The 27,572-nt window shown below is 38.5% G+C and overlaps 1 protein-coding gene and 1 pseudogene across 1 annotated transcript in view; both read right to left on the reverse strand.

Moving 5' to 3' along the window:
- Positions 1 to 27,572, reverse strand: part of SMC5 (structural maintenance of chromosomes 5) — a 140,699-nt gene that overhangs the window by 21,853 nt on the left and 91,274 nt on the right. Inside the window, exons 17-18 of the mRNA XM_058301326.2 lie at positions 27,296 to 27,418; positions 1,736 to 1,861 (exon numbers count right to left, since the gene is read on the reverse strand). Coding sequence (XP_058157309.2) covers positions 1,736 to 1,861; positions 27,296 to 27,418 — 249 coding nt within the window. The remainder of the gene's footprint in view (positions 1 to 1,735; positions 1,862 to 27,295; positions 27,419 to 27,572) is intronic.
- Positions 10,058 to 12,155, reverse strand: LOC111763255 (zinc finger protein 64 pseudogene; annotated as a pseudogene).

A 27,572-nucleotide genomic window follows, 5' to 3' on the forward strand; every position in this document is an offset into this window, starting at 1 on the left:
TCTTTTCTCCTGAATCTATTCTCCATACAGAAGCTAGAGAGCTCTTTAATAAACCAATATTAGTCATATAACTATTCTGTTTAAAATCCTCCAGTGGACTCCATATTAAAAAGAATACAACCTAAAATCCTCATAGAGTCTGTGAGGCCCTACGTGATCTGGCTTCCACCTACCTCTCTGCTTGGATTACAATAAACATTTTTTTTTAAAAATCACGACTGAGCTTTTTAAATTCCCAAATATGCCAAATATACTTCAGTATCAGGGGCTTTGTATAAGCTGATCTCTGACTGGAATTCTTCTCCCTTAAAATGTCATATGACTGACTTCCCTTGATTCAGGACTCATCTAAAATAGTATCCTCTCAAAGTCCTGACCAATCTTCCAACCCTGTCACTCTATCCCTTTACCTGTTTTATTTTTCTTCTGAGTACGTCTCTCTACCCATTATTATTATTATGTTTTGCTTGATAATTTTGTCTGCCCATCCTCCAAACTAGACTATAAGTTTCAGTGGAGAAGGAAGTACGTCTGCCATATTCAATGCCTTATATATAACAGGTAACTAATATATTTTTAATGAATGAATACATGAATTGTTTTCTAATTTTGTTCCTTTCAAAAACAGTGTGCTTATCAAGGGTAGAAGTATAAGATTTCAAGGACAGAATCATGCTACTTTCTGAAATTAAAAAATTAGTATGGACATTCACATTCTACTAATATTTATTTCATGATAGTACAATGTATTTTGACGATGTTTGAGTACATTTAAAAAAAAAAAAAGCTCTTCAACATGTTTTACAAACATCTACTGAATTCCTATTATGTATCTGAACAGTCACATTCATTCTCTGTGGTCTGTGCCTGACATCACAAAATAAAACCTTTGAGGATTTGAAAGTAATAATTCAAAATAATCAGTTTTAAGTTTTGTTGCTATTTCGTTATCTCATGAAATAAGTAAAATCTGTCATCAAGCACAAAAAGAGCCAAACAAATATCAGATTTTAAAAATTTCATTTTCTATTTTCTCATTTTATTTTGACATTATTCTGAAAGAGCAGGTATGTAGAGCAAGGTATCAATCCCACTTGTCAGTAAAATCTAGGGTCACAGGGCAACATAACTAATGGTAAAACTTGGACTAAAGGGCAGTATCTCCTCATTTTACTAACTCATGATATGTAAACATAAAATACAATGGAAATAGGGAAAGTTTTTTGTCTTTCCCTCCTGGTAGATATCAGCTCTAAAGATTTAGCTCTCACTGAACCCTAATTAAATACTCCAATTTCCAGGAAAACATTTTCATTCCACCTTTTTCTAAATATGAACACTGGTTATTGTTTCTTGTTTACTACTTTTCCATGAAAACCTATATATACTCCATCCTCTGTGTCCATTCAATTGTAGCTTGGAGCAGAAAAGCTCACTTTTATTGGAAGAATGAATGTTATGGTACCAATAATTCTGCAAGCTAATACTCATGATGTTTTAGGAGTTTTAGTATTATGCAATAAGACTGATTGTTGCCCATGTCTGAGTATGGTAGGAAAAAAAATCTGTTAAGAAAAATTACTTTATGAATATATTCAGTTTAAAAATGGGGGGAAAATCCCATGTTTTTCATGGCCTATCATGTTGTCCATGGCCTGCTGTAATGCCTATCATACTTTAAGCATACAAATAATGTGTTAAATATGGTGCAGCATTGTATATTTTTTATACTTACTGTCTGATATTCTTGAGGAACAGTCTGCTCTGCACCAAGGTTACATACTTGCCTAGCTCTCTTCATAAGTTCCTTGCATTTCTGTAGTAGTCTCTGTCTATTTTCATCCAACTCAATGAAATTTTGCTATTACAAGAAAAGAAATAGTTTGAAAATTTAAAGTTACCAATAAAATCAGAAGGCTGTTTTATAAATCACATTGTATCAAAATACTGAATTATGATTACTATATACCAATAATCTGAAACCATATTTTAAAAATCAGGACTATTTTTATTATAAAGGTGAAATATGATTTTAACTTTAAAATATTTATCAGCACATTATTAACCTGACATTTACATTTCTCTAATCCATAAGCACTCTGAAATTTAATTCTTTTTCTCAATCAATTTAACTTAAGTTATATATAATCACACTCTAATAAAATCTGAAATACATAGTACATAGGCTTCATATCAGAGAACTGAGAACTCACATGTAGGCAGAATCTTTAAAATAGTATTTGATAGTATTCTGTCTTTTATGTAGTTATCATTTATTCATAGGCTCTTCATTCCTTCACCAAATAATAACTAAGAACTTATTAAATGCTAGTATTATAATAGGCACTGACCATATAAAGGTGAATAAGGCCAGAGACTCATAAAATCATTAACATAACAGAAACAGCTATTTCCTGAATGTTTATTATATGCTAAACCCTTCACTAGATACTTCACATAAACATCATTCTCTTTATTTCTACTATAACACTGTATAGTAATATTATTCCCATTTTGCATATTTTAAAAATTAAGCAATTTGTCCAAGCTCACACATCAAGAGAGATTGTCAGGATTCACATCCATGTCTGCTTATAGAGCACAAGCTCTAATTATTACAGCCTAATGCCTCTCAGTGCAAGCATACCGGGAAGAATTAAGCAATGCAAGTGTGTGGTTGGGGGAGGCAGGGGATGCAGGAAGGTCAAAGTGGTCATCATGGAAGCTATGATAAGTGCTTAAAAACAATCTTAAAAACAAGTAAATTACAAAAAGGGAAGCAGCAGAAGACATTCCAAGGATAGGTGATTATGACTATAAAGGAATGGAGGCCCCTACTTAGAGAACAAGTAATCTAATAAAGTTGGAGAAATGGTATCTTTTTTTTTTTTTTAAGATTTATTTATTTATTTAATTTCCCCCCCTCCCCTGGTTGTCTGTTCTTGGTGTCCATTTGCTGCGTCTTGTTTCTTTGTCCGCTTCTGTTGCCGTCAGCGTCAGCGGTACGGGAAGTGTGGGCAGCGCCATTCCTGGGCAGGCTGCACTTTCTTTTCACGCTGGGCCTGGGTGGCTTTCCTCACGGGCGCACTCCTTGCGCGTGGGGCTCCCCCACGTGGGGGACACCCTTGCGTAGCGCGGCACTCCTTGCGCGCATCAGCACTGCGCATGGCCAGCTCCACACGGGTCAAGGAGGCCCGGGGTTTGAACCGCGGACCTCCCATGTGGTAGACGGACGCCCTAACCACTGGGCCAAAGTCCGTTTCCCGTGGAGAAATGGTATCTTTAGGGTTGTAAAAAAAAAGAGCGGCTGCAACACAATAAACAAATTATTTAATAACAAACCAAAAAGATGAATGGCAAGAGACAGATGGAAAAGTTTTATGTATAACAAGGAGGGCCAATAAATTTACAGAATGCCTGTGAATCAAACATTGTTATTACCATTATCCTATATGCTAATTAATTTTATATGTATTACAATCTTAAAGGTATTATCTTCTCTTTTAAATGTAGCTTAGAGATATCAGGTAACCTGCCCAAGGTTATGGAACTAGCAAGTGACAGTTTTGAGTAAGAAAAAAGGTCTAATTATGTTGTTTCTACTAAGCCTCAAATTTTGAACTACACAAAAAATACCAGGGTAGTGAGAAGAAGGTAAGAAAGATCTTTAAAATGGTATTGGGAAGCAGATTTGGCTCAACTGCCTACCATATGGGAGGTCCAGGGTTCAAACCCAGAGCCTCCTGACCCGTGTGGTAAGCTGGCCCACATGAAGTGCTGATGTGTGCAAGGAATGTGGTGCCAGGCAGGGGTGTCTCCTGTGTAGGGGAGCCCCACGCACAAGGAGTGCACCCCTCAAGGAGAGCCACCCCATGGGAAAAAACACAGCCTGCCCAGGAGTGGTGCTGCACACATGGGAGAGTTGATACAGGAAGATGATGCAACAAGAAGAGACGCAGATTCCCAGTGCTGCTGACAAGAATGTGAGCAAACACAGAGAAACACACAGCAAATGGACAGAGAGCAGACAACGGGGTGGGGATGGAAGAAGAGGAGAGAAATAAATAAAAAATAAATCTTTAAAAAAATAATAATAAAAATAAAACAGTATTGACATACAAACCATACCCAAATCTATTCAATTAGCTTCTCTGAGGCTGAGGCCTAGACACTTGTATTAAGAAGTAATTTGGTGCCTTTTTAATTTTTTTTCCTTTTTTTTTCTTTATTTTTAAAAAAAGCTTTAGATCATATAAATATTAAATAAAGGTGATTTTCATATACCCCACTCTGCCCACCTCCAATCTGGTGATTTTTATTGCATAAAAGTTTGAGAGCAAATAAACTAAACCAAGACAATAATTATATTAAGTAAAAGGATATATATACTGGACAAAACTGAAAATACAAGCAATCCCTACACTAATCATTTAGTCCTATGGCTTCCTTGAATAAATTCCTTAGTCTCTACAATCTGAGAGAAAGAATGTAAAAGACCGAGTTCATCTCTCTCTGCTTTCTAGGGTCCATCTAGTGTCCTGTTTAGTAAGGTAAATGTAAAACAAGGGACAGGTACATAGAAACCAAGCACTCCTAATGTCTTCTATTCCTGCTTCCTATTTCTTTGGACTTTGTTAAAATGAAGTATTAGGACATTATAGGAAAGAAACATTCTAGGGTTGATTATCTGGAGCCCTGGCAAACAAACCCTTATTTAGCAGTAAACTTCAGTTTGATGGCATATGTCTAATAAAACCTTCATCTGGGTAAATGCTCTCTCTGTACATACATATTTGTGACATACCTCTTCAAATAACACCTGTGTTTCTTTTATAATTCTTGCTGAGTTTTTTCCTCCCCCAGAGAAAGGGAATGCAATTATATAAGATAATGTTGTAAAGTCAAGCTAGAGAAAAAGGTATTATCTACCTTTCTCCTTAGGATCTAGCTTTTAATAGTTAATAGAGAACAGAAAATATTCCATCTGTATAAAAAATGAGGGGCAAAATTTTAAAAACATTCCTCAACATTTCAGAAGATTACTTTGTAGATATATATACTCTAGAAGATATTAGTATTATCTTCTCTCTGAAATTCTTTTTGAAAAAGCTCCACTGTAACTAAAGGTGAACAGAAATACCTTGGCATTAAAAAACAAGGAAAAACTTTTCTAAGAGGGCCCTCTAGTGGAAAAATAGGATTTACAGAATTTCTTATTAAATAGCAAGTTGCACATAAAATTATTTAATACAGTAAATATTTTATTTAACAGTTCATTAAGAATCAGTATGAAAATAACTTCCTGTATGAAGGGAATTAAACTGTCAGGTACCATGAACTTTTACTAAAACAGCTATAAATTAATTTCTTTCTTTCATGAGCATCAAATTTCATTCCAATTTAACTGATTTCAAATTCAAATACTAACTATAAGCCTTAGTACAATATCAGAATTTGAATACATATTTAAGACTTTGAAAATAATATAATCGTTCTTGTTTTTTAATGTCAAATTTAATTTGAAATTTAGAAGTCAGTGGACTCAATTGACTTTTTCATTTTTTTTAAAATTTACTGAAGTATACAACTCACACATAAACAATAATGTATAGTAATACTTGTGAACTTACAAAACAAATGTACATAGCATCATACAAGACTCTCATAACTCACCCTACGACCAATACCTTGCATTGTTGAACATTTTATACTAATGATTAAAGAGCATTGTCAAAATATTACTACTAACCAAAGTACTTTCCCCCAACCCATCCTATTATTATCACCTTGATATCATTCATATACGAACATACGTAAACAATAAGTATATAGTAAAAGTTGTGGACTTACAAAGCAAACATGCATAACATCATACAGGGGTCCCATACATCAAACCTCCACCAACACCTTGCACTGTCGTGAGACATTTGTTACAGATTATGAAAGAACATTGTCAAAATCTTATTATTATTGTCCTTATCTTACATTTGGTATATTTTCCCCCCAACCCAACATATTATTTTTCAAATATATTTTTTATGACAGAAGTTGTGAACTTATAGAACAATCATGCACAAAAGCAGAACATCCATCTATCAACAAACCACGCTGTGGTGGAACATTTGTTACAGATAATATCATCTGATTGTTACCAGGTCCAGAGTATACATTTGGTACACATTCTCCACACTGACCCATTATCAACACAGTACACATCTTTGGCATAGATGTAAGCATATTACATTATCACTGCTAACCACAGTCCATAGGTCACTCCAGTTGTATTTTTCCCATGCTTCTCCACATTTCCACCACCCTGCAGTAGTGATATACATTCACTCTAGCTCACAAAGGACACTCTTGCATCTGTATCATCATCTACCTCTTGGTTTACTGTGCTATTCAATTCCTAACTTACTCTCTAGCATTCTGTCAATTGGCATTTACATCCCTAGGCTACCATTTTCCGCTACTTCCCCATTTATAAACTAGCTGTTACTGTTTGTTACCATCCACTCTATATACATCAGTAGTTCATCTCAGTCCTCCTCTTATCTCCTTTAAGAATCCGCCTCCTACCACCAGGGCTTGAAGATATTTTCCTACAATTTCTTCTAGAAGCTTTATGGTTCTTGCTTTTATATTTAGGTTTTTTATCCATTTTGAGTTAATTTTTAGATAAGGTGTGAGATAGAGGTCCTCTTTCCTTCTTTTCGTTATGGATATCCAATTCTTTCAGCAACATTTGTTGAATGAACTGTTCTGCCCGAGCTGGATAGGTTTGACAGGCTATTCAAAAATAACTTGACCATACATGTGAAGGACTGTTTCTAAACCATCAATTTGGTTCCACTGGTCTGTGTGTCTGTCTTTATGCCAGTACCATGCTGTTTTTACCACTATAGCTAGGTAACATAATTTAAAGTCTGGAGATGAGAATTTGCTTTTCCATTTTTAAGATGTTTCTGGCTATTCAGGACCCCTTACCCTTTTCAAGTAAATTTGATTATCGCGTTTTCAATTTTTAAAAAATGCTGGTGGAATTTTTTTTATCAGGATTGCACTGAATCTGTATATTAATTAGAGTAGAACTGACATCTTTATGATATTTAGTCTTCCAATCCATGAGCATGGGATATTCTGGTTATTTAGGCCTTTTTTGATTTAACACTGTGTTGCAGTTTTCTGAACACAAGGGCTTTATATTGTTGGTTAAGTTTATTCCTATTTTGAGTTTTATCCGTGATATTTTTTCACTACTCTTTTGACACTTTTGGTTACTTTTATTGATATAATCTTCATTTCTAGACTCTCTTCCAGGCCTTTCTTTCCTGCCTTTTCTTTTTAGGCTCTAGCATACTCTTTGCATTTCCTGAAAATCTGGTCTCTTGCTTAGAAATTCTCTCAGTTTCTGTTTATCTGTAAATATTGTAATCTTGCCCTCATTTCTGAATATAAGATATAAGATTCTTGGCTGGAAGTTTTTCTCTTGTAGTATCTTAAATATATTAGACCACTGTCATCTTGCCTCCACGGTTTCTAGAAATAAGCACTTAATCTTCTTGGGTTTCCCTTATATGTTATGCATTGGTTTTCTCTTACTGTTCTCAGAATTCTCTTTCTCTTTGGCATTTGACATTCTGCTGAATATATGTCTCGGAGTTGGTCTATTCGGATTTTTTTGGATGGGAGTTTGTTGTACTTCTTGGACATGGATCTCTATGTCCTTCAATAGCGATGGGAAATTTTCTACCATTTTTTCTTCAGATATTCCTTCTGCCCCCTTTCCCTTCTCTTCTCCTTCTGGGACACCCATGACACATATGCTTGTGCATCTTTTGCTGTCATTTACTTCCCTGAGACTTGTTCAATTTTTTCCATTCTTTTCTTCATCTGTTCTTTTGTATGTTCACTTTGAGAGGCCATTTCTTTAAGCTCACCAATCCTTTCTTCTGCCTCCTCTAATCTGCTATTATATGATTCCAATGTTTTTTAAATTTCATTGATTGTACCTTTCATTCCCATAAGATCTGCTATTTTTCTATGTATGCTTTCAGATTCTTCTTTGTGCTCATTCAATGTCATCTTAATTTCACCCTTAATCTCTTTAAGCCATCTCATTGAATTAAGGAGATTTGTTTGAGCATCTATATGTTTCAACTCCTTTATGTCATCTGGAGGCTTACCTTATTCCTTTAACTGGACCATAGCTTCCTGTTTCTTGGTGTGGATTGTAATTTTTTGTTGGTGTCTCGGTCTCTGGCTTACTAGAGTATTTATTCTGGATGCAATTTTTCTCTTTAGTTTTGGGCTTCTACCCTAGAAGCCAAAGATGTAGTTGATGCTATAAGTTATGGAGGCTCAAGCTGCCCTCATTGCCCCAGGGACCAATGAAGCTTCTACCAACTTTCTCCTTTGCCAGGGGTAGAACAGAGTCACAGCTGTGTGTAATAATCCAAGTCATGTAGGCCTAGATTGTTGTTGCCCACAGAGATTTGATGAGGCTTCACACCCCTTTCTCCTATGCCTGGGACAGGGATGAAGCTGCAGGTGTGGGCAGTAATCTATGCAGTGCAGGTCCAAGATGACCACAGTTGCCCCAGTAGACTTCCAATTATTCAGTCTGTGCCTGCAGTTACCTTGATAGGCTGGTGCAGGGCACTCCAGCCTCCTCCCTGCCAGATGTAGGGCTGAAACCTAGGTTAAAGCTGCAAGCCAATCTGGGTGAGAGAAACCAGTACCTACTGTCACTGTGATTTTCGATCCTGGCTTCCCCTCAGGCTGAGACTGAGTCAAACTGGCAGCCATCGGCCTCTTTCTGACTTGGACAGATTCACACCCTAGCTGTTCCTAGGGTTATATGTTAGCCAGTCAAGTCTACTAATTAGTAGCCAAATTCAGTGGCCAACTGTCTCCTCCTCCTGTTTTTGGGAAATGGAGCTTCCAATTCCAGCCACAGGATAGCTCCTAGGGTAGCTTGCGCTACCAAAGTAGGACAATCACTGGCCTCCGCAGCTTGGCCGGTAATTTCCCAGAGAGGCTGGTGCAGGTCTCCCCAGCTTCTTCCCTCCCAGAGGTGGGGCTGGGGCTTAGGCTAGACCTGCAATCTGACATGAATGGAAAGAAGCCAGTTCCTACCAGCACTGTGATTTTCAGTCTACCCTGCTTCCACTCGTGCCAGGTGTGGAGTTAAGATGGTGCTACTGGTCTCTTTCTACCTTGGACAGGCTCAAACTTTAGCTGTTCTCAGGATTATTCTTTAGTTCGCTGAATTTACTCATCAGTAGCTGAAGTTGGTGCCCAACTGTCTCTTTCTCCCCCATTTTTGAGAAGTGGAGCTTTCAGTTCCAGCCACAGAGCAGCTCCCGAGGCGGTTTGTGCCTCCAGTGGAGGATAGGCACCGGCCTCTGTGGTGGGGAGCGCTTTACTTATGAATCCTCTCTGCAGATGGGCAGTCTCCTCCTTCCATTCCTTCAAGGATGTAGCAGGATTCTCTTCTGGTCTCCTAGAGCCCACAAACAGGTGCTTCAGCTAGCTCCAGAGAGCTCTGGGTGTTTCCTAACTGCCCTGTAGCAGGAGCTGACTCTAGGAGTGCCTTACTCTGCCGCCATCTTACTGGTTGTCAAGCCTATGTTTAAGTACTCTTTTTATTGATCAATATTAAACACCCAAGAAAGTGTACAAATCACAAGAACACAGCTCAATAGATTTTCACAAAGTGAGCGACACCAAGGCATTTGGCAGACAGGTCATCATGAATGAATGTGCCCAGGCCCAGAAGCTCCTTTGGGCCCCTGCCCCTTTTCTGTCTCTATCCCCAAATCACTAGCTTCTCAAATGACTTTTGAAATGTAAAAGCTTTTATCAGAAGGGTAAATTCAAGTTGGAAACAAACTAATGTATTCACTACAACTTAATGCATTTAATATCTTTCAACCCTCTAACTAGATTCTACAACAGTTATAACATGGTGATTCAGAGGTGGTCTCAAAATTATCACAGTATTTAAAAATTATAGTAAGCATATAAAATTACAACTTCTTCCCAGGTGTGTGAGTGGGGAATCCACAACAATTCTTAGAACATGAAAAGCAAACCTCTTAGAGAATTCTACTTATGACTTTCCATTTGGTCACATCTTTTTCCTTCCTTTTTTTTTCATTTTTTAAAGAACTAATCTGTAATCTGGAATGGAGTCTGCTAGATAGAGCAAAGCCGAATGCATTCCTTCTTGAAAGATCTTGAATGATCTAGTACTTCTGCCTGGGGAGTTAGTTCTTGCTGGGAGGAGGGGGAGGTTATGGGTGGAGCCATGGAGGCCATAGTGATGCTGACCATGGTCACTTCAGCCACCCACTTCTGAATCAAACCTTTAAGTCCTTCAGAGTCAGCGTAAGTGATGCCTGAGCTGGTGAGGGAAGTCTGGCTGCCTTCTAGTGGGGCTGCCTGGAGCTCTGGAGATCAGAGCATGGTACAGGGCAGTTCCATCCCCATGGCTGTGAGCAGTCAAGCAGGACAGCTGGCTAGGCCATGGCTCCCACCTTGTGGACACCCTGTGGACTGAGGAGGGGCCACCAGACTGACCTGGTACAGGATCTGCAGACAGTCATTCCCCGGGAATTTCTCAATGCTCTGAGCCACTAGGGCAGGTGGCACAGTGTTGACATAGTGGCGACAGCCTAGATAATGGCATCTGTCTGGAGCACTTGGCTGGGCTGGGGGGACATCTGGAGATATCCCACAGTGAGGGGTGCTGGGGACTGCTTGCTGAGATTGATCTGAAACTGGACAGTCATATCTGAGTTCTTATTCTCATTATACTCATCATGCTGCCTCTTATGGCTGCACAGTGAGTCCTTCCGCATGAAGGAAACTTTGCAAACATCACAGTAAAAACTCTTGGTGTCCAGCCTGGCCACCTACCAGCTGCTTTCTCTGGCCATGTCTTTTCTCTCCTAGACCTGTTTTGACCCTTTCCCAGTGGAACTTCTTCACATGCTTGCTCAGGTTGCTGGGCTGCTTGGTGTCAAAGCTGCAGTAATTACACTTGAAGCAGCGATCGGTGCAGTGGATGCACTCATGTATGCACAGGGTGGCCTTGCTGGATCAGGAGTAGGTGCTCTCAGAGCACTTCTTGGGGTGCTCTGACTAGTGCACCTGGCTATGCTTCCACAGCATGGCTTTGCTACCACCCAGGAAGTCACGGTTTGACACTTGAAGTTATTCCCCTGTGCTTGATGCAGATGTGCGACTTGAGGTTTCCTTTCATGATGCAGCACATGGTGCAGAACTCACACTTGAAAGACTTCTCCAAGTGCACATGTATGTGCCTTTTCAAGGTGACTTTTTGAGGTGACTTTGAACTTGGCACTTGGAGCCAGCACTTGAAGGGGGCAAACCCCATGGGGGTTCAATGGTGGACAGTAAACTGGCTGGAATTGTGGCTGGCATAGGGGTAGATCTGGCATTTGAAGGGTTGCTCACTGAATGCACATGCAGGCTGCTGCTGTCAGCAGCAGTATAGTCATGTTGTACATTCATAGTGCTTCATGACCATATCGCACTGCATGTGAGTCTTTAGCTTATCCTTTCAGCTAAAGCACTTGCTACAGACTTCATGCTTGTAACACACATCTCCTGTGTGAATTTTTAAGTGACACTCCACGTACTTCATGCCATAGGCAGTCTTGAATTGGCAATGTGGATAGCAGCAGTTAAGCGTTTTCTGAGCAGGTAGGGTGGCAGGCTTTTTCGCATATGACTTCACAGGGAGAGAGAGGACAGTGGCTATCTGGTTTTCATTGCTTTCTATGGGCAGGTATGTTTGAAAGTCACGTGCAAAAATTACGGAGCTGAAACAGGTTCTGGTGGCAGCCTGAATCTGAGTGGCTGGAACCATTTCCTCTAGCTAGGGCCCCACCCCGGGCATGCTGGTCAGCTGGCAGCTGCTTTGTGAGCTAGGAAGTCATCCAGATTGTTAAACTGTTGTTTGCAGATGCTGCAGATGTGGATGTCAGGAGTCGGCTCAACCGGCACCATTATGCTACCATGAATGCTAAGAAATACTTTCTTCTACTCATCAATTACTTTACCTTTGCACCAATTTACAGGGTACATGGATTTTTCCTCAACTGACTTTACTGATTTATTTTTAAGATTTATTATTTTTCATTTATTTCTCTCCCCTTCCCCGCCCCGGTAGTCTGTTCTCTGTGTCCATTTGCTGAGTGTTCTTCTTTTGTTCACCTCTGTTGTTGTCCGTGGCATGGGAAACTGTGTCTCTTTTTGTTGCATCATCTTGCTGCGTCAGCTCTCCATGTGTGCGGCACCATTCCTGGACAGGCTGAAATTTCTTTCGCACTGGGCAGTTCTCCTTATGGGGAGCACTCCTTGCACGTGGCCTCCCTTACGTGGGAGTACCCCTTCGTGGTACGGCACTCCTTGTGTGCATCAGCACTACACATGGGCCAGCTGCACATGGTCAAGGAGGCCCAAGGTTTGAACCGCGAACCTGCCATGTGGCAGACGAACGCCCTATCCACTGGGCTAAGTCTGCTTCCTCAAATGACTTTAAATACTCAGATAACAAATTCTACTTTAGTCAATCCAATGACAATTAGTGTTTACTTGTTAAATTATTTTTCCTCAAAATTTACATATATATAAAATCAACCACTTGAGTTAAAAATGTTTCCTATGAAAATTCAGTTCTTTGTGGGAGAGAAGTAAGCAGTAGGCAATAAAGAGGAAGGTAGGACAAAAAGCACAGAATAATTTCTTGAGTAATTGGATAAACAAATTTTAAAATTTCCAATTCTTAAAAATAATATTAATCCTCATGTAAATCTATCCTTTTTAAAGGAAATAATGGCTTCATGCTAGGTAGCATGCTAAGCACCTTGATGTAAATTATTAAATATCACAATATCCCTACAAGTTATGTAGGTATTATAATACCATTGGCTATAAACAAGGATAAGCCTGGAGTGGTCGGGAAACCTGCCCTAGGTAAAAAACCAAATGTAATAGGCAGATCTGCTCACCTCTGTGTTTGGATTCATAGTTTAACAACTTGTCCTAAAAATATTCCAGAAGTTTGTGACCAAATTATCAAAACTGAGACCCACACAACATTTGCTGTTCTCTGAGAGTATTTTATAGGGCTACAAATCATGCTCCCTTTTTTGCCTTCCACAAATTGGAGTATCAATTCCATGATAGTTAGCTAATCCTAATTCTTCTGAGAACTTGTTTTTGCTATCAGGGTAAAGGAAAAACCCATTAACTGGTAGTAATGTTTCCTTAGTACACTCTTTGATGTGTACAAATGGACAAGGTAAAAAAAAAAAGTTCTGATTCAGATGAAGCAGGACAGCAAGAATAGGTAAGATCATGTGTAGGTAAATGACAGCAAACATGAAAAGAAAAAAAAAGCAAGTGTAAGAGAAAGTGAAATACTACACAACTTTATTACATATTCTTCTTTTACTCATTATTCTTGACTATTTAAAATGTGTGGCTAGTGAATATGGTTAGTCAGTAACATTTATCAAGTACACAGTGCAAGACATAAGAGATGGACCGCTCCCTTCAAAGATCTTACAGTAGGGGCATCCTGTTAGCCTGCACCTGATCTTAGTGCATCTATGTGAACTAAGCCTACAGGAAGAGTATATCTCACAATGTTAAGAGTGGATTAGAGTTTAGGAGAGAACTTATTCCAAAGCCATCATGATTTAATGATACTTCTGTAAACACAAACTGTAAGAAAGAAATCTTCTGGAAGAAAATAAGGCTTACCAGATTGTAGAGAAGAAAAGAGTTTATTCTCAATCTTGCAAGAAACAGAAAACATGGCTGGTGCCCCAAACAAAGGAAAATGATGCCATTCATACCCCTAAGCCTAGCACGCAAACCCTTCCTCTGTTTTTCCAAAGATTGGGTACTTCAGAGGTTACAGCCCATCCGAGAGGTCTAACTTCCCTGCACAAGTCCTCTACTTTAAGATTAACAGTTTCCCCCCATCACATTTCAACCATTTTGGCTTTTACCCGCTCCTTTTGCCACATAAGGAATGGAATTTAGTGCTGAATTGGAATTGACTTAGCTCTTTCTTGTGTATTCTTTTTTTCTGGCTATAGGACTGGCTTAAGCTGGTTTCCTTTGTTCCTGCTTAAACCAGGAGTAGAAGATGGAAGCAGTAGGTTGCCAGGTTACATTAATATTTTCTTCCTCCTTGCTTTATATTGCTTTTACGTGAAAACTAAACTGATCCCTGTCTCTTACACAAACCCATCATTTTCTTAAGATCTCCTTAATGCTTGATTAAAAAGTAAAACTTAAAGCACTAGATCATATATTACATTGCGGGACTGAATTTAAATAAAGCTCCATATAGGGAAGCGGATGTGGCTCAAGCAATTGAGCTTCTGCCTACCACATAGAAGGTCCATGGTTTGGTTCCTAGCGCCTCCTAAAGAAAACAGCAAGCTGGAGCAACAGGCAGGTGTGGCAAACTGACACAAGAGACACGAGAAGAAAAACATAGTGAGAGACACAACAAAGCAGGGAGCAGAGGTTCCTCGTGTCTCCTACAGAAGACGGGCAAGACGGTGAGTGAGCTGATGTGACAGGCAGGCACGGCAAGCTGACACAACAAGATGATGCAAAAAGAGATAAGAGGAGGAAGAATATAATGAGAGACACAACAAAGCAGGGAATGGAGGTGATTTAAGTGGTGATTATGCACCTCCCTCCAATGTCAGAGGTCCCAGGTTCAGTGCCCAGTGCCTCCTAAAGAAACAAAGAAGACAGACACAAAAAATGCAAACAATGAAGGGGTTGGGGAGAAATAAACAACCTTTAAAAAAATTTTTCCATATAGTATCTGTATGATATACGCCTCGTCTATATTACCATTTCCTAAGTTGAAAAACTGGGTTCATAGGCTCAACAGATGAGGTAACTTTAGCATGAACTCTAGAAGGCTTCACCCCATTCCCCTTGTGAAATAAAAGCATGGATGAGGTTCTCCTTCAGGAGTTAGTTTGAATCCAGTCTTCAGTTTATATTTGCTGGACCCCTCTACATATTCAGAATAACCCTTACTACCATTTCCCTTCCCCCTTCTTTTTTTAAGCAATGGAAGGGAGGGAAAGGGCCTTCCTATTTTTCAAGCTTTTGTCTTTTGTTCAAAGTGAACTCACCAATACTAGAATATTGAACCTGACCTTCACCTCCCTTTGGTTATGTGTGTTTGTGCCTGCATGCTTACCTGCTAGCAAATTCTTGGTATTATTGTTGTTTTTATCCAGTTATTTCTAGCCATAAGTTTTTCCAGAAAGTCAGAGGGTTCCAAGAAGCTGGCATCAAAATAATGAAACAATTACTCTATAACAATTTAATCTTTCCATTCATGTGTGCAGTTCTCTGACTATATATCCTAAAACTCATCCTCTAAGGATGCTATCTTAGTTCAACAAGGGTGTTAGGGCAAATACAACATAAGGGTCTGGCTTAAACAATGGGACTTCATCAGTTTCACAGTTTTGGAGGCAAGAAATCCAAAATCAAGTTATCAACAGGTCAGAGTCTATAGCATTCTGATGCTGGCTTGCTGCAATCTTGAGGCTCCTTGGCTTGCATTTTTGCCTCTGTTACACGGTAATGTTCATTTTCAGGTTTCTTCTGACTCAATTTCCTCTGCCTTTTAAGGACTGTAAGGATTATGTGGATTAAGGCCTACTCTGATTCAATTTGGCCTTATCCGAATAGATTTGTTAAAGATTCTTTCATATTTAACATCTTCAAATGTTCTATTTACAAATGGGTTCACATCCACATGAATGGGGATTCAGACTTGAACATGACTGTCCATTTCTTTGAGGTTGTAGAGTTTGTTGGCATACAGTTTCTCATAATATCCTTTTTTTTTTCTTTTTGAAGATTTATTTTATTTCTCTCTCCCAACCCCTTCGTTGTTTGCACTTGCTGTGTCTGTTCATCTTTGTTTCTATAGGGGGCACCAGGAACTGAACCTGGGACCTCCAATGTGGGAGGGAGGTGGCTAATCACTTAAGCCACCTGCATTCCTTGCTTTGTTGTGTTTCTCATTGGGTTTCCTTAGGTCTCTTAGGTGCGTCAGCTTGCTGTGCCTGCCCATGGTGCCAGCTCGCCATCCCGCTCATTCTTTTTAGGAGAAACGAGGGACTTCTCCTTGCTTTGTTGTGTTCTCATTACGTTTTTCTTCTTGTGTCTCTTGTTGCATCATCTTGTGTCAGCTTGCCGAGACTGTCCCTGTGCCAGCTTGTTGTCTTCTTTAGGAGGCACCGGGAAACAAACCACAGACCCCCCCATGTGGTAGGTGGGAGTGCAATTGCTTAAAGCCACATCTGCTTCCCACTAACTGTAATTTAATAAGCTTATTTAAAGGTAAAAGTGACTTATAGAAAGTTTGCAAAAGCATTTTCTAGACAAATATTTAAATGGCTAATTCCAGGAAGCCATTATTTATTAGAAACCTAAATTAGTATTGATGGTAATAAAAAAGTAACTTCACAACACGAAAACCTATTAGAGGCCACCCTAATCTGCATATTAAAGTGGTGGTAGGGGGAAGATAATCTTAATTCTATTGGGAATCTTAGATTTTCATAAAATAATAAAGCAGCTTTTCCCCCCTATACGCTAGTAAAACACCTGTTAATTTATGTAATCATGGTAAAGGTGTAAAAGTAAAAAAGAATGTACTCTCTTGTACATTCAAACCAGGTTTGAGTACAGTGTATGTTGCCTCTCCATTTGAGTTACTGCCTAGGTCGGTCACTATGACCCCTAAAACAATGTAAGTATCTACTACATCTCTGGACATGCTCCCGGAAGTGGATGGATGCTGTTTCGGACTCCTGCTGCAGTGGGAGATGGCTCGATATGGCCAGATTTACATTACCTCCAGACTGGCTCTGTTTCATAGTGCCAAAGGGTGCACCAGGCCGGTGGAACACTGGAGCTTCCCTATGACCATCAGTGCTGCAGGATGCTGGCTGCATACCAAGTGTAACAATAATTACCAGAGTAATGTCAGTAGAACTTAAACACAATCGCATTACAGCCTGCTCCCATGGACAGAAAACATATATGGTGTTGTAAACCTGAAGCTTAATCTATTAACTGCAGCTGAAAAAGGAACTTGCGCATTAATTAGTATTAAGTGCTACACCTATATGCCTGATGAATATAGTGTCTTCTATTCTAGACCATATGCAGAAGGATACTGAACATATTAGAAGTCTTTAAGTTTATTTCTTCCAAAATCAACACCTTCCAGAAAAAAGTATTAAGTCACACGGGGATTTCATCCAGTTTCAAACACATTACCGGACCGCCTTCCCTCAACCTCAATAGAATAGCCAGAGAGTTTCATACCCTGTCAGGCAGAGTTTAGACTACTGTCCCTAACCAGCTGGAAGCAGCTATAGAAAAAGGACCATTGCCTTTCAGCTCCCCCTTAAAAATAAGGGTGCAAACTCTCTAAGGGAAAGTTGAGGCAGGTTAGTGTAGGAAATAGGGAAGGAGGCTGGTCAAAGTAAAGCCCACCGAAGATCCTAGTCACAAGGTCCAGTTTGAAAGTCCCGGACTCAAAAAGAAGTCCTGAGTAACTCCAAACAGAAAGGCTTCCCCTTTGGTTCCTTAAAAGCTGACAGGTAAAAGTAAAAGAGGCAACCAATCAGAACAGCAAATAGCTGGGGCCCTATGTGTGACTCTATGGACTCTCCTGATACCCAACTAGTTTTTGAAAACTAGTTTGGAAAACTCAAAGAATTTAAACAGGAAAAATGTATGATATTGGCAGCCACCTCCCCTATTCAGTACTTAGTCTAATGAAAATGTTGCTTGTATACTGTTAGACCAGCACAATCTCCTTAAACCCTAACTCCTGCAAACTGGACAGCATGGGACACCTTGCTGGCATGGCAGAATATGACCACTGACAAGTTTAGAACAACATCTTCTCATTAAATAATGTTCAATGTTATGTAAATATTCCTGATCACTCTCATAATGTCTCACAAGTTTAAATCATATGCAAAAGCACATAAACCATATTGATAATTAACGATCGAGCCCATAAGTGGTTTAATTTCCTCTCTTGACCTTGGCAACATGTCTTCAGAAGTTTACTAGCTTTTGGTAAAGAACTCTTAATATTCTGTTGTATGCTGTATTGTTCTTATGAAATGTATATGCAGCGTGTGTCCTATGGGCAATGCAAATTGCTACATAGGCATAGATTGTGGGGTCATGAGCCCCGAGCCCTGGTTCCACCTCCCTAAAGCAAGCCAGCAGTACAGTCGCCTGCGTGCCCCAGGATGCAAGTTAAAATGCATACATTTCCTCACAGGAGAACAATGTATAGATGGTATCATAGACTATAATTTTTCCAGGATGTACAATTCTTTCCTACAATAACATCACCAGACAACATTTATGTGCTACATGTGACCCTAAAAGAAACTTAGTCACGAAATGCCATTGTTTTGAGACCCTATATATTGCCCCTCATTTTCCCCACTTCTTTGCAGAGAGCTATCTTCATTCTCTGGACTGCAGCCACCAGAGAGAAACTCTCCTGGTCCATGAGTATCAATAAAGAAAGCTCACGTCTGACACCTTGCTAAGTGCATCCTTTGGTCTCACAGCAGTCTCAACCCGTGCCTTTCAGGAGCTAGGTTGCAACATCAAACATTGTTATTTTAACTTTTTTTTTTTGTTAACAGCTGTATTAGTCAGTCAAAGGGTGCTGATGGAAAATATCAGAAATCTGTTGGTTTTTATACAGGGAATTTATTTGGGATAGAAGCTTACAGTTACCAGGCCATAAAGCATAAGTTACTTCCCTCACTGAAGTCTACTGCCACATGTTGGAGCAAGAGACATCTGTAAGACTTCAGGCTTCCTGCATTCCTCTCTTCCCAGGATTTGCCTCTCTCTGGGCTCAGCCGCTCTGGTATCTCCACAAGGCCAGCTGTAGACTATTAGGTGAGCTGCTTGTTTCCATCCCGAGGCCTTCTCTCTTTCCTCATGACCAAGTTCCTCTGTGTGCTTACTTCCCAAGGCTCCAGCTCAAGACTCCAACTAACTCTTTTGCCATGTTGTTTTCTCTGTCATTCCCCACCCACCAAGGGAGCAGTGATGCAATGGACTCTGACATGGCCCAATCAAATCCTTAATCAGTATTTAATCAAGTAAACCTCTGAATCCAATAAAATCTAATATGCCCAGAGGAAAAGACCAGTTTACAAATATAACCCAATATTTTTTGGATTCATCAATAATATCAAACTGCTACAACAGCCATCCTAGTGGATATGAAATAGTGGTATCTCATTGTGGTTTTGATTTGCATTTCCCCAGTGGCTCATGATGTAGAGCATTTTTTTCATGTGCATATTGGCCACTGGTATGTCCTCTTTGGAGAAATGTCTATTTAAGTTTCTTGCCCATTTAAAATTAGGCTACCTTTTTTTTAATAAGTTATAGGAGTTCTTTACATACTTTGTATATTAAACTTTTATCAGATATGTTTCCAAATACCTTCTCTCATTGTGCAGGTTATCTTTTCACTTTTTCCCATAATGTCCTCTGCACGGAAGTTTTAAATTTTAATGAAATACATCTATTTTTCTTCTATTGCTTGCTTGTACTTTTGGTACATATTCTACTAATACCTTTTTAATGTCTATAGGATCTGTAGTACTATTGTCTCTCTCAAATTCATTTCCCCTTCCCTGAGATGTCGCAGGGAAACTCTCTCCAGCTGAGGCAATCACAGGATTCCTCTTATTTATGTCCCTTCTCTCAGGGATCACTGTCCTATGCTGCTTGTTGTCCAGTGTCTGAAAACCACTGTTTCATATATTTTGTCCTTTCTTTTAGTGATTTAAGACATGAGGGCAAACCTGGCCCGTTTCTTCCGTGGTCAAGAATGGAAGTTTTTTACTTTTTATTATGGCAAATTTCAAACATGTACAAAAACAGAGTGGAGTATAATAAAACTTTATGTACCTATCATCTAGCTTTAACAATTCTCAACCCACAGCCAATACTGCTTCATCGATATGCCTTCCCTATACTCCATACATTATCACCTTGCTGCATTTTTAAGCAATTTCAGACATCCTATCATTTCAATCAAAAATATTGTATGTGTCTCCAAAAGATAAAGACCTGAAAATTCATAACTATAATGCCATTATCAAACCTCAAATATTATCAATAAATCTATATTACTATCAAATATTAAGTCAACAATCAAATGATTCTATTTCTTATAATACTTCTTTAAAATTGCTTTGTTCAAATCAGGATCAAAATAAGCTCCACACAGTGTATTTGGTTAATATGTTCAAGTCCCTTTTAATTTATAAGATTACTTCCCTTTCCTTAAAATTTGTTTTAGAAACTGTACTGAACAATTAAGCATCCACTAGTCATTCACATACGATTATTGGGCATTTAAAAAGCGGCTAGTGACTGAGAAACAGTATTTTTAATCTTACTCAATTTAAATTCATTTAAATTTAAAAACCAATACTTGAGGGGGGTGGTATAGCTCAGTGGTTGAGTTCCAGTTTCCCATGTATGAGGTTAAACAAACAAACATTTTTAAAAAACCCAAACCAATACTTAATTCAGCTATTAGAAAATGTGTGGAACAATCTGGGTATGTGATATTACTTTTTCAACTGCAAATTTTATAAAATCTCAATACACATCAAATATTTCTGATGAAAATTTAGCAGCTGAATTGAGATGTTTTAAGTATAAAATATAATATTTGAAGAGAGTATAAAAGAACAAATTGGTAAAATATTTCAATAATTTAAAAAATACTGGTTACATGTTGAAATAACATTTAGGATATATAAGATGAAATAAATATATTAATAAAATTAATTTCACTTTTTACAATTTGGTCACTAATGAGGCATGTTAATATAGGGATAGGGAAAATCTGGGTCACAGCTGAAGAACCAGCAGAAAGCACTCCATGCAGACAACACGGTGGCAGACCAAATGGCCATGAGACCCAGTCCAGAAACCTCCTGAGGGGAAGGCTGCCAGAAAGATACCGCAAGACCCTGGCCGCGAGATCCCATTTAAAACTCTTTCTGGAGTCATGGGGAAGCCCCAGACACTTTTAAACAAAAGGCACCACTGGCTCCCTGAAAGCTAACAGGCGGGGCAACCAATCAGAAAAGCAAACAGCTGGGGTCCCTCCTCAACATTATGAAGGGGTAGGAGGAAAGACTTTAAAAAGGCCTAACCTGGTGAAGGCGGCTAGTAAGACAGGGAATCAATAGATGGATCTGGAACCTGGCAGAGTCCACGTGGACATCAATAATCACAAGACGGCTGCTGGAAGACCCCACCCCACAAGATCCTGCCATCCAGAACAAAAACTTTCTCTGAAAGCCAGGAGAAATGCCAGATATTTCCCAAGGACTTTATCACTGGGGCCTCACAGGGAATTGATGGGTGGGGTAATCAATCAGAACAGCGAACAACTGAAACTCCTCCCCTGCCATTAGCAAAGGGGTGGAATAATTAACAGTTCAAAAAGCCAGGCATGGGGCCTGAATGAGCTCTCTCGCTCCCTCTTGCCTCTGGATCCCGGCACTGGCTGCCTTCTCCCTCATTTGGATCACTACACAAGTAAACCTGGGGACTTAGAATCTATAAGGAGAAATTATAGTCTATAAATCAGCCCGCTTTATCACTTTTCAGCCCCCTTCTCTCTACTTGGGATCCCTGATCTGTTATTTTCTCCCATTTCTCTTTCCTCCCTACCTGAATAAATTATTGGCCTAAATCACCCGACATGCTCTTGCAATTCTGAAGCATAGTCAAGAATCTAAATAAAATCTGATAACACTGGGGCCACTAGTATGTGACTCACACTGCAGCATGCCCACAGCTATGTCTCAGACTGTATCCTTTTCTAGGTTTCTTATTTCTTAATAAACTCTTTACTCCCTAGCCTACCCTATGGAATGTCCTTAAATCTTGTATGCAACATAAGAACCCGGAAGCTCAGAACCCAGAGCATTCCACTAATTTAACTTAAAATTAAAATTACAAATAGAGCTTACATTATACTTCTATTGGACAGCACTGAACTAAATCATTTGTCTTAAAGAGTTCCTCACATTCTAGAATTTCCTGACTGTATAGCTAGGATGGTGTTTAACAGATTTTGTGCTCTATTTCATTTCCCATAAACGGGTAGTTTTAGAGCAGTTGTTCTCAACAGGGGCAATTTTGCTCCCCAGGGAACACTGGGCAATTGGCTGCCACAACTAGGGGAGACATTGGGCTTTCTACTGGCATGAAGTAGAAAGGGATCAGGAATGCTGCTAAACATTCTACAGTGTACAGGACAGCCTCTATAAAAAGATTATTCTGATCCAAGATGTCAATAGTCCTGAGATAGAGAATCCCTTTCTAGAGGCTCAATCAGCCTGATATTTGATTATTTGGTGAGAATATTCCATAGGTGATAAGTCTTTCCATCAGGATGAATATAAATTATCTGGCTATCTTTTTGTGATCATAGCAGTTAATATGATTCACTGAATCATTAGCAGCTACAAAGTAGTGATATTCTAATATTACTATTCCTTTTGTATTATTAGCTGGAACACTGTAACGGAGGGTTAAGAATTAACCAATAAGTATGGTTATTAAAGCATTATATATAAGCCTTTATGATTTAAAATAGCAAAAGGTTAATACCTGAAATTACTGAAGCCAGAGTGGTCCCACACTCCTGTTAAAGGTTACTCTAGATTTAAACTCACCTTTGTGTTTGCTTACTATTGTGATGATAATTATAAATTGAGCTCATCCTTGTGTATACATACTATTGGGATGGTAACCACCACACCCACCTCTGTTTAATATCCATATGAAACACCCTGTAACTGACCTATACTCTATATACCCCTATCCTGAATCCTTGTGACTGACCCCGGTTTGCTACCCCACCCCTACCTGTCCTGTTCAGCCCCTTAATGTTATTAATAAAGGAAACTGTGTTCAGTTCCACCCCAATTATTCCTTGGCACCCAGAAGTTATAAAATATTTGAAGTTTTGTGGATCAGAGAGGCAGTTTTGGGCCATAAGGCCACTGTGCTCCATAGCTTATGAAACCAATAAAACTTTCTCTCTCTGAAACCCACTGTCTCAGGAATTGACTTTCAAGATCCATCAGGAGGAAGGAACCTGCTTTTGCTGGGTATCAGCATTTCTTTAAAAAGAAACCTGCCCTTGTTTATTCACCCTAATAGTTCACATAAGACATTATTTTTTATACTAATAAGTTGGTTTCCTAACATTCTCCAAAGGTGATCAGTAACTTTTTTTTGTCATTATGAATGAATTCAAAATGAGACATATTTGGTATGTTTCAATCAATAGTTTTCTCATCTTTGGCCAGTAGGAGGTCCTTCAAGTTGGCTCATAAGTCCTGTTGATATAACCAAGTAGTCGCTGATAAACTTCTTTGCATTCTGGTCTAACAAAATGATCCAGACTAATCGCAAACATTTCTTTCCTTAGACCAGGGAATCAGCCATTTCTCCAAGGGGCCATTTTAGTGGGAAATAGTACTTAGAGACCACAGTCTGGGTCTTTTCAGTTGACAGAGCTAGGAAATTTTTTTTTCTTTTAGAGAAAATATGTTATCAGTTCATTCTAGTATTTCCAACGCAAATTTAAGACTTCAAGGTTTTTATTACTTTGTTTATTGAGCTTTGCTTTTGCTGTGCTTCACAGATATTGGTTGGTTTTTTTTTTTAACAATTCTACATTTGTGACAACCTGATTAAAGTATGTACATTAGTTTTTTTTTTTAGACATAATGCTATTGTACATTTAACAGAGTACAGTATATAGTACAAACATAACTTTTATATATACTGGAAAACCAAAAAATTTGTGTGACTTGTTTTGATATTTGCTTTACTGCAATGGTCTGGAACTAAACCAGCAATACTTCTTAAGTATGCCTAAAGCATGCAATGAATGTCTCATGATGATGGGGGACATTGTTGTTTTGGGGGGAGGAGTGGGGTGAGGGGGGAGGGGTATATGGGGACCTCATATTTTTTTAATGTAATATTAAAAAAATAAAGACAAAAAAAAAAAAAAAGATAGGGAATAGACTGATCTGGAACCTGACAGAGAGTTCATGTGGGCATGAGTAACCCCCAAGATGGCTGTTGGAACCCCCACCCGTGGGATTCTGCTACCCAGAACAAAGACTCCTTCCTGAGAACAAGGAAAAGTCCCAGATGTTCACTAGAAAACTTTATCATTGGGTCCTCACTAAGGGATTAATGGGTGGGGTAATCAGTCCAAATAGCAAAGAGCTGGAACCCCCTCTCCTGCCATTAGCAAAGGGATGGAATAATTAACAGTTTAAAAGCCAGGTATAAACCAGAGCGCAGGCTCTTGCCCTGCTCTTTTGCCTATGGACCTGTCCTGCCCTGTGTGCCGTTGTTGCCATTTTTCCTTTGCCATGTGGACACCCAAGTAAACCTGGGGATTTATAAATCTGTAATGGGGAATTGTAGCTTGTAAGTCAATCCTCTTTGTCCCTTTTCACCCCTTCCTCTCTACCTGGGACCCTTGCTCTGTTACTTTCTGTTATTTTCTCCCATTTCTCTTCCCTCCCTACCTGAATAAATTACTGGCCTAACCCACCTGGATCACTTTTTAAATTCATTTCTGCAGCATAGCCAAGAACAAAGATAAAATCCGGTAACATACCTGTATTTGTTTGTTTTATATTTTAATCTCTTTTATGTTGCAAATTATAGTTAGCAGTGACATTAACATAATTACTTACATGTTTTACCCTTTAATATTTTTAGAATAACATTACAAATACTACTAATAATATGATTGGTAAAAATAGTTTGGGTTTGTTTGCTTTTTTTTTTTTTAAAGTACCAGGGATTGAACCCAGGACCTTGTATATGGGAAGCAGGTGCTCAACCACTGAGCCATATCCACTCCCTTTGCAATTCTTTTTGGCCTTAGCATCAAATTACTATGCTTTAAAGCTACTTAGAGGAATTTTGCTCTGTGAGGTAATACTGCTAACTCAATACACAAATTAATTTGTTTCATTTTGCATAGCTATGTAATTTTGCCTTTTAAAAAATAATTTTATTTTGCCAGCAAAACAATTACATGGCTCCAAAGTAGAAAAAAACAAGATGTGTTTCGAAGAGCATAGCTTTTCACCTTGTCCTCTACCGCTCCTTCCCCAACTCCATGGGCAATTTAAACTATATCAGTTTATCATTACAATTTTTTAAAAATATAAGCAAACACAGAGACATAGTCATTACTTCCTGATCTTTCTTGGAAAATGACAATATAGTATAGATACTTTTCTCTCCTGTGCTCTTTTTTCACAACAATAGTAGTGAAGTAGAAATCACTTCACAGCAGAATAGAGATATTCAAGCTTTCTTTTTATCTACACTTTCCTGGTATACCTTTGTCCATCAACTTTATTTAATAGTTTTATTGATGTATAGTTTACAAACATAACATTCACTCATTTTAAGTGTACAACTCAATGTTAGTAAATGGTTAATAAATTTATAGAACTGTGTAAACAATCCAATTTTATTAGAACATTTCCATTTACAATCTCCACAAAGATTCCTTGTGCCTACATCCTTTCATTTTCAACCTTACTGACCTCTTTCTTTTAGCTGTACTTCTTGTACACAGCATAGTGTTGGAATTTACTTTGAAAATCTTTTTCTTTTTATAGATGAATTATATCCATTTACACAATGATAGGATTGATGTTCGGATTTGTAATTGTTTTGTCACATTTGTTTTTGTATCATATACATACAAAAATAAAGTATGTAATCTTTAGCTATATGACGTGTCTCATACTCTCTTTCCCCTTCTTTGTATATCTCTTGGTATTAAGGAAGGCTTCTATTATTACTCCCATGGTTATCTCTGTGCATATACTTTATACAATATCATGTTCTTAATATCTTTGTTGGGATACTATCTATTGACTCCATACACAGTAAATATTGAAAGTGGCTAGTTCCCTCACCTACTTCTCCCAAAGGATCTAATTTGAAGTAGTATTCTTTTAATTCCTGATAATACTACAGGATAATCAGTAAGTATATTTTGTCTATATTGTTCTCTTCTCTCATTTTCAGAGAATTCTGCTTTAGCTACACTGCCAGACATAAAACCCTAAGAGTACATACTTTTCTGTCTCCTTTGTCTATCATGAAGTTTTAGTTTTCCTCAGTATGGAGCTTTGTACTGCAGGGAGTTTCAGTTGGTTTGTGAGTTCATAGGACCCAGACCATTCCAGCACTATCCAACTTTTCTGTGCTCTACAAACCTACCTCCCAATTTAGATAGTTCCCAAAGTGATCTGCTGAGCTTTCTATAGCTAGTGGAGCTTCCTACCTCTATATGTGAGTATCTTTTGGCAAGCAAATTTCTGGGTTCTCTGAGCCTTTCCTATGTTTTTTGCTACACAGTTACTGTTACCATGCTGTTGCTGATTTGACACAACTCACTGGTATTTTGGAGTTACAGGATTACCTGGCATTTAATTATATTGTATATGTTGTCCATTTTTGTTGTTGTATGTTATGTTAGTCTAGCTCATCTTTATTTTGGGAAAAGATTTGGGGAGCACTGTCAACATCATCTTACTTGCTAGCTCTTCTTTAGATTTTAAGTTAATTTAGTGTTATCACCTTTCCCCCATAATATTCCAGTGTTTATCATCATTTCACAGACAAGATATTTACAGAATATTTAATGTTATTAAAAAAACCAACAAAATTTATATACAAAGGCCACTCTTAAAAGCACTGATTAGAATGCATCTGCAGTTCACTTTCTTTATAGGATGTACAAATTGTGATGCTACTAGTTCTTTTTCCATAATCTGTATGGGTTCACAAAGCAGACGCTGGTCTCTGGTTTTCAATGACTAATCAAATACTCTGATTTTTCCTTTTTGATTATTCACATCCCTTATTAAATAATATGAAATGAATAGTACAAAGCAGGTCGAGCATTGAATCCACATCAGCAGTATGCAATAAGTTTGTAAATTATATATAACAACAAACTACATATTGCAAGGGACAATAAATGATAAATATTTTCAAACTGGTCTGAGGCTGGAATCCTAAAATAAACAAATAAAGGCAAAAATCTCACCTCTCTGAGACGTAGTTGTGAAGATGCAGCCACGTAATCTGATTCTAATTTGTTCTTCTCAGAGATCACAGTAGTATTTTGAAGAATTAAATCTACTTTTTGTATATGCAATGAAGTACAAATCTAGGAACAAAACCCCTAAAGCTGAGTTTTTAAAAAGTAAAATATGAAACATGAAACATTTTTCTAACGTGACCAACATTTCTGAGAGCTCTTTTTGCAACACAAGAGAATTAAGAGGTATTTTCCTGTGTATTTCATAATCATCTGAAACATA

The sequence above is a fragment of the Dasypus novemcinctus genome, chromosome 8, assembly GCF_030445035.2.
Source record: "Dasypus novemcinctus isolate mDasNov1 chromosome 8, mDasNov1.1.hap2, whole genome shotgun sequence".
Taxonomy (NCBI): domain Eukaryota; kingdom Metazoa; phylum Chordata; class Mammalia; order Cingulata; family Dasypodidae; genus Dasypus; species Dasypus novemcinctus.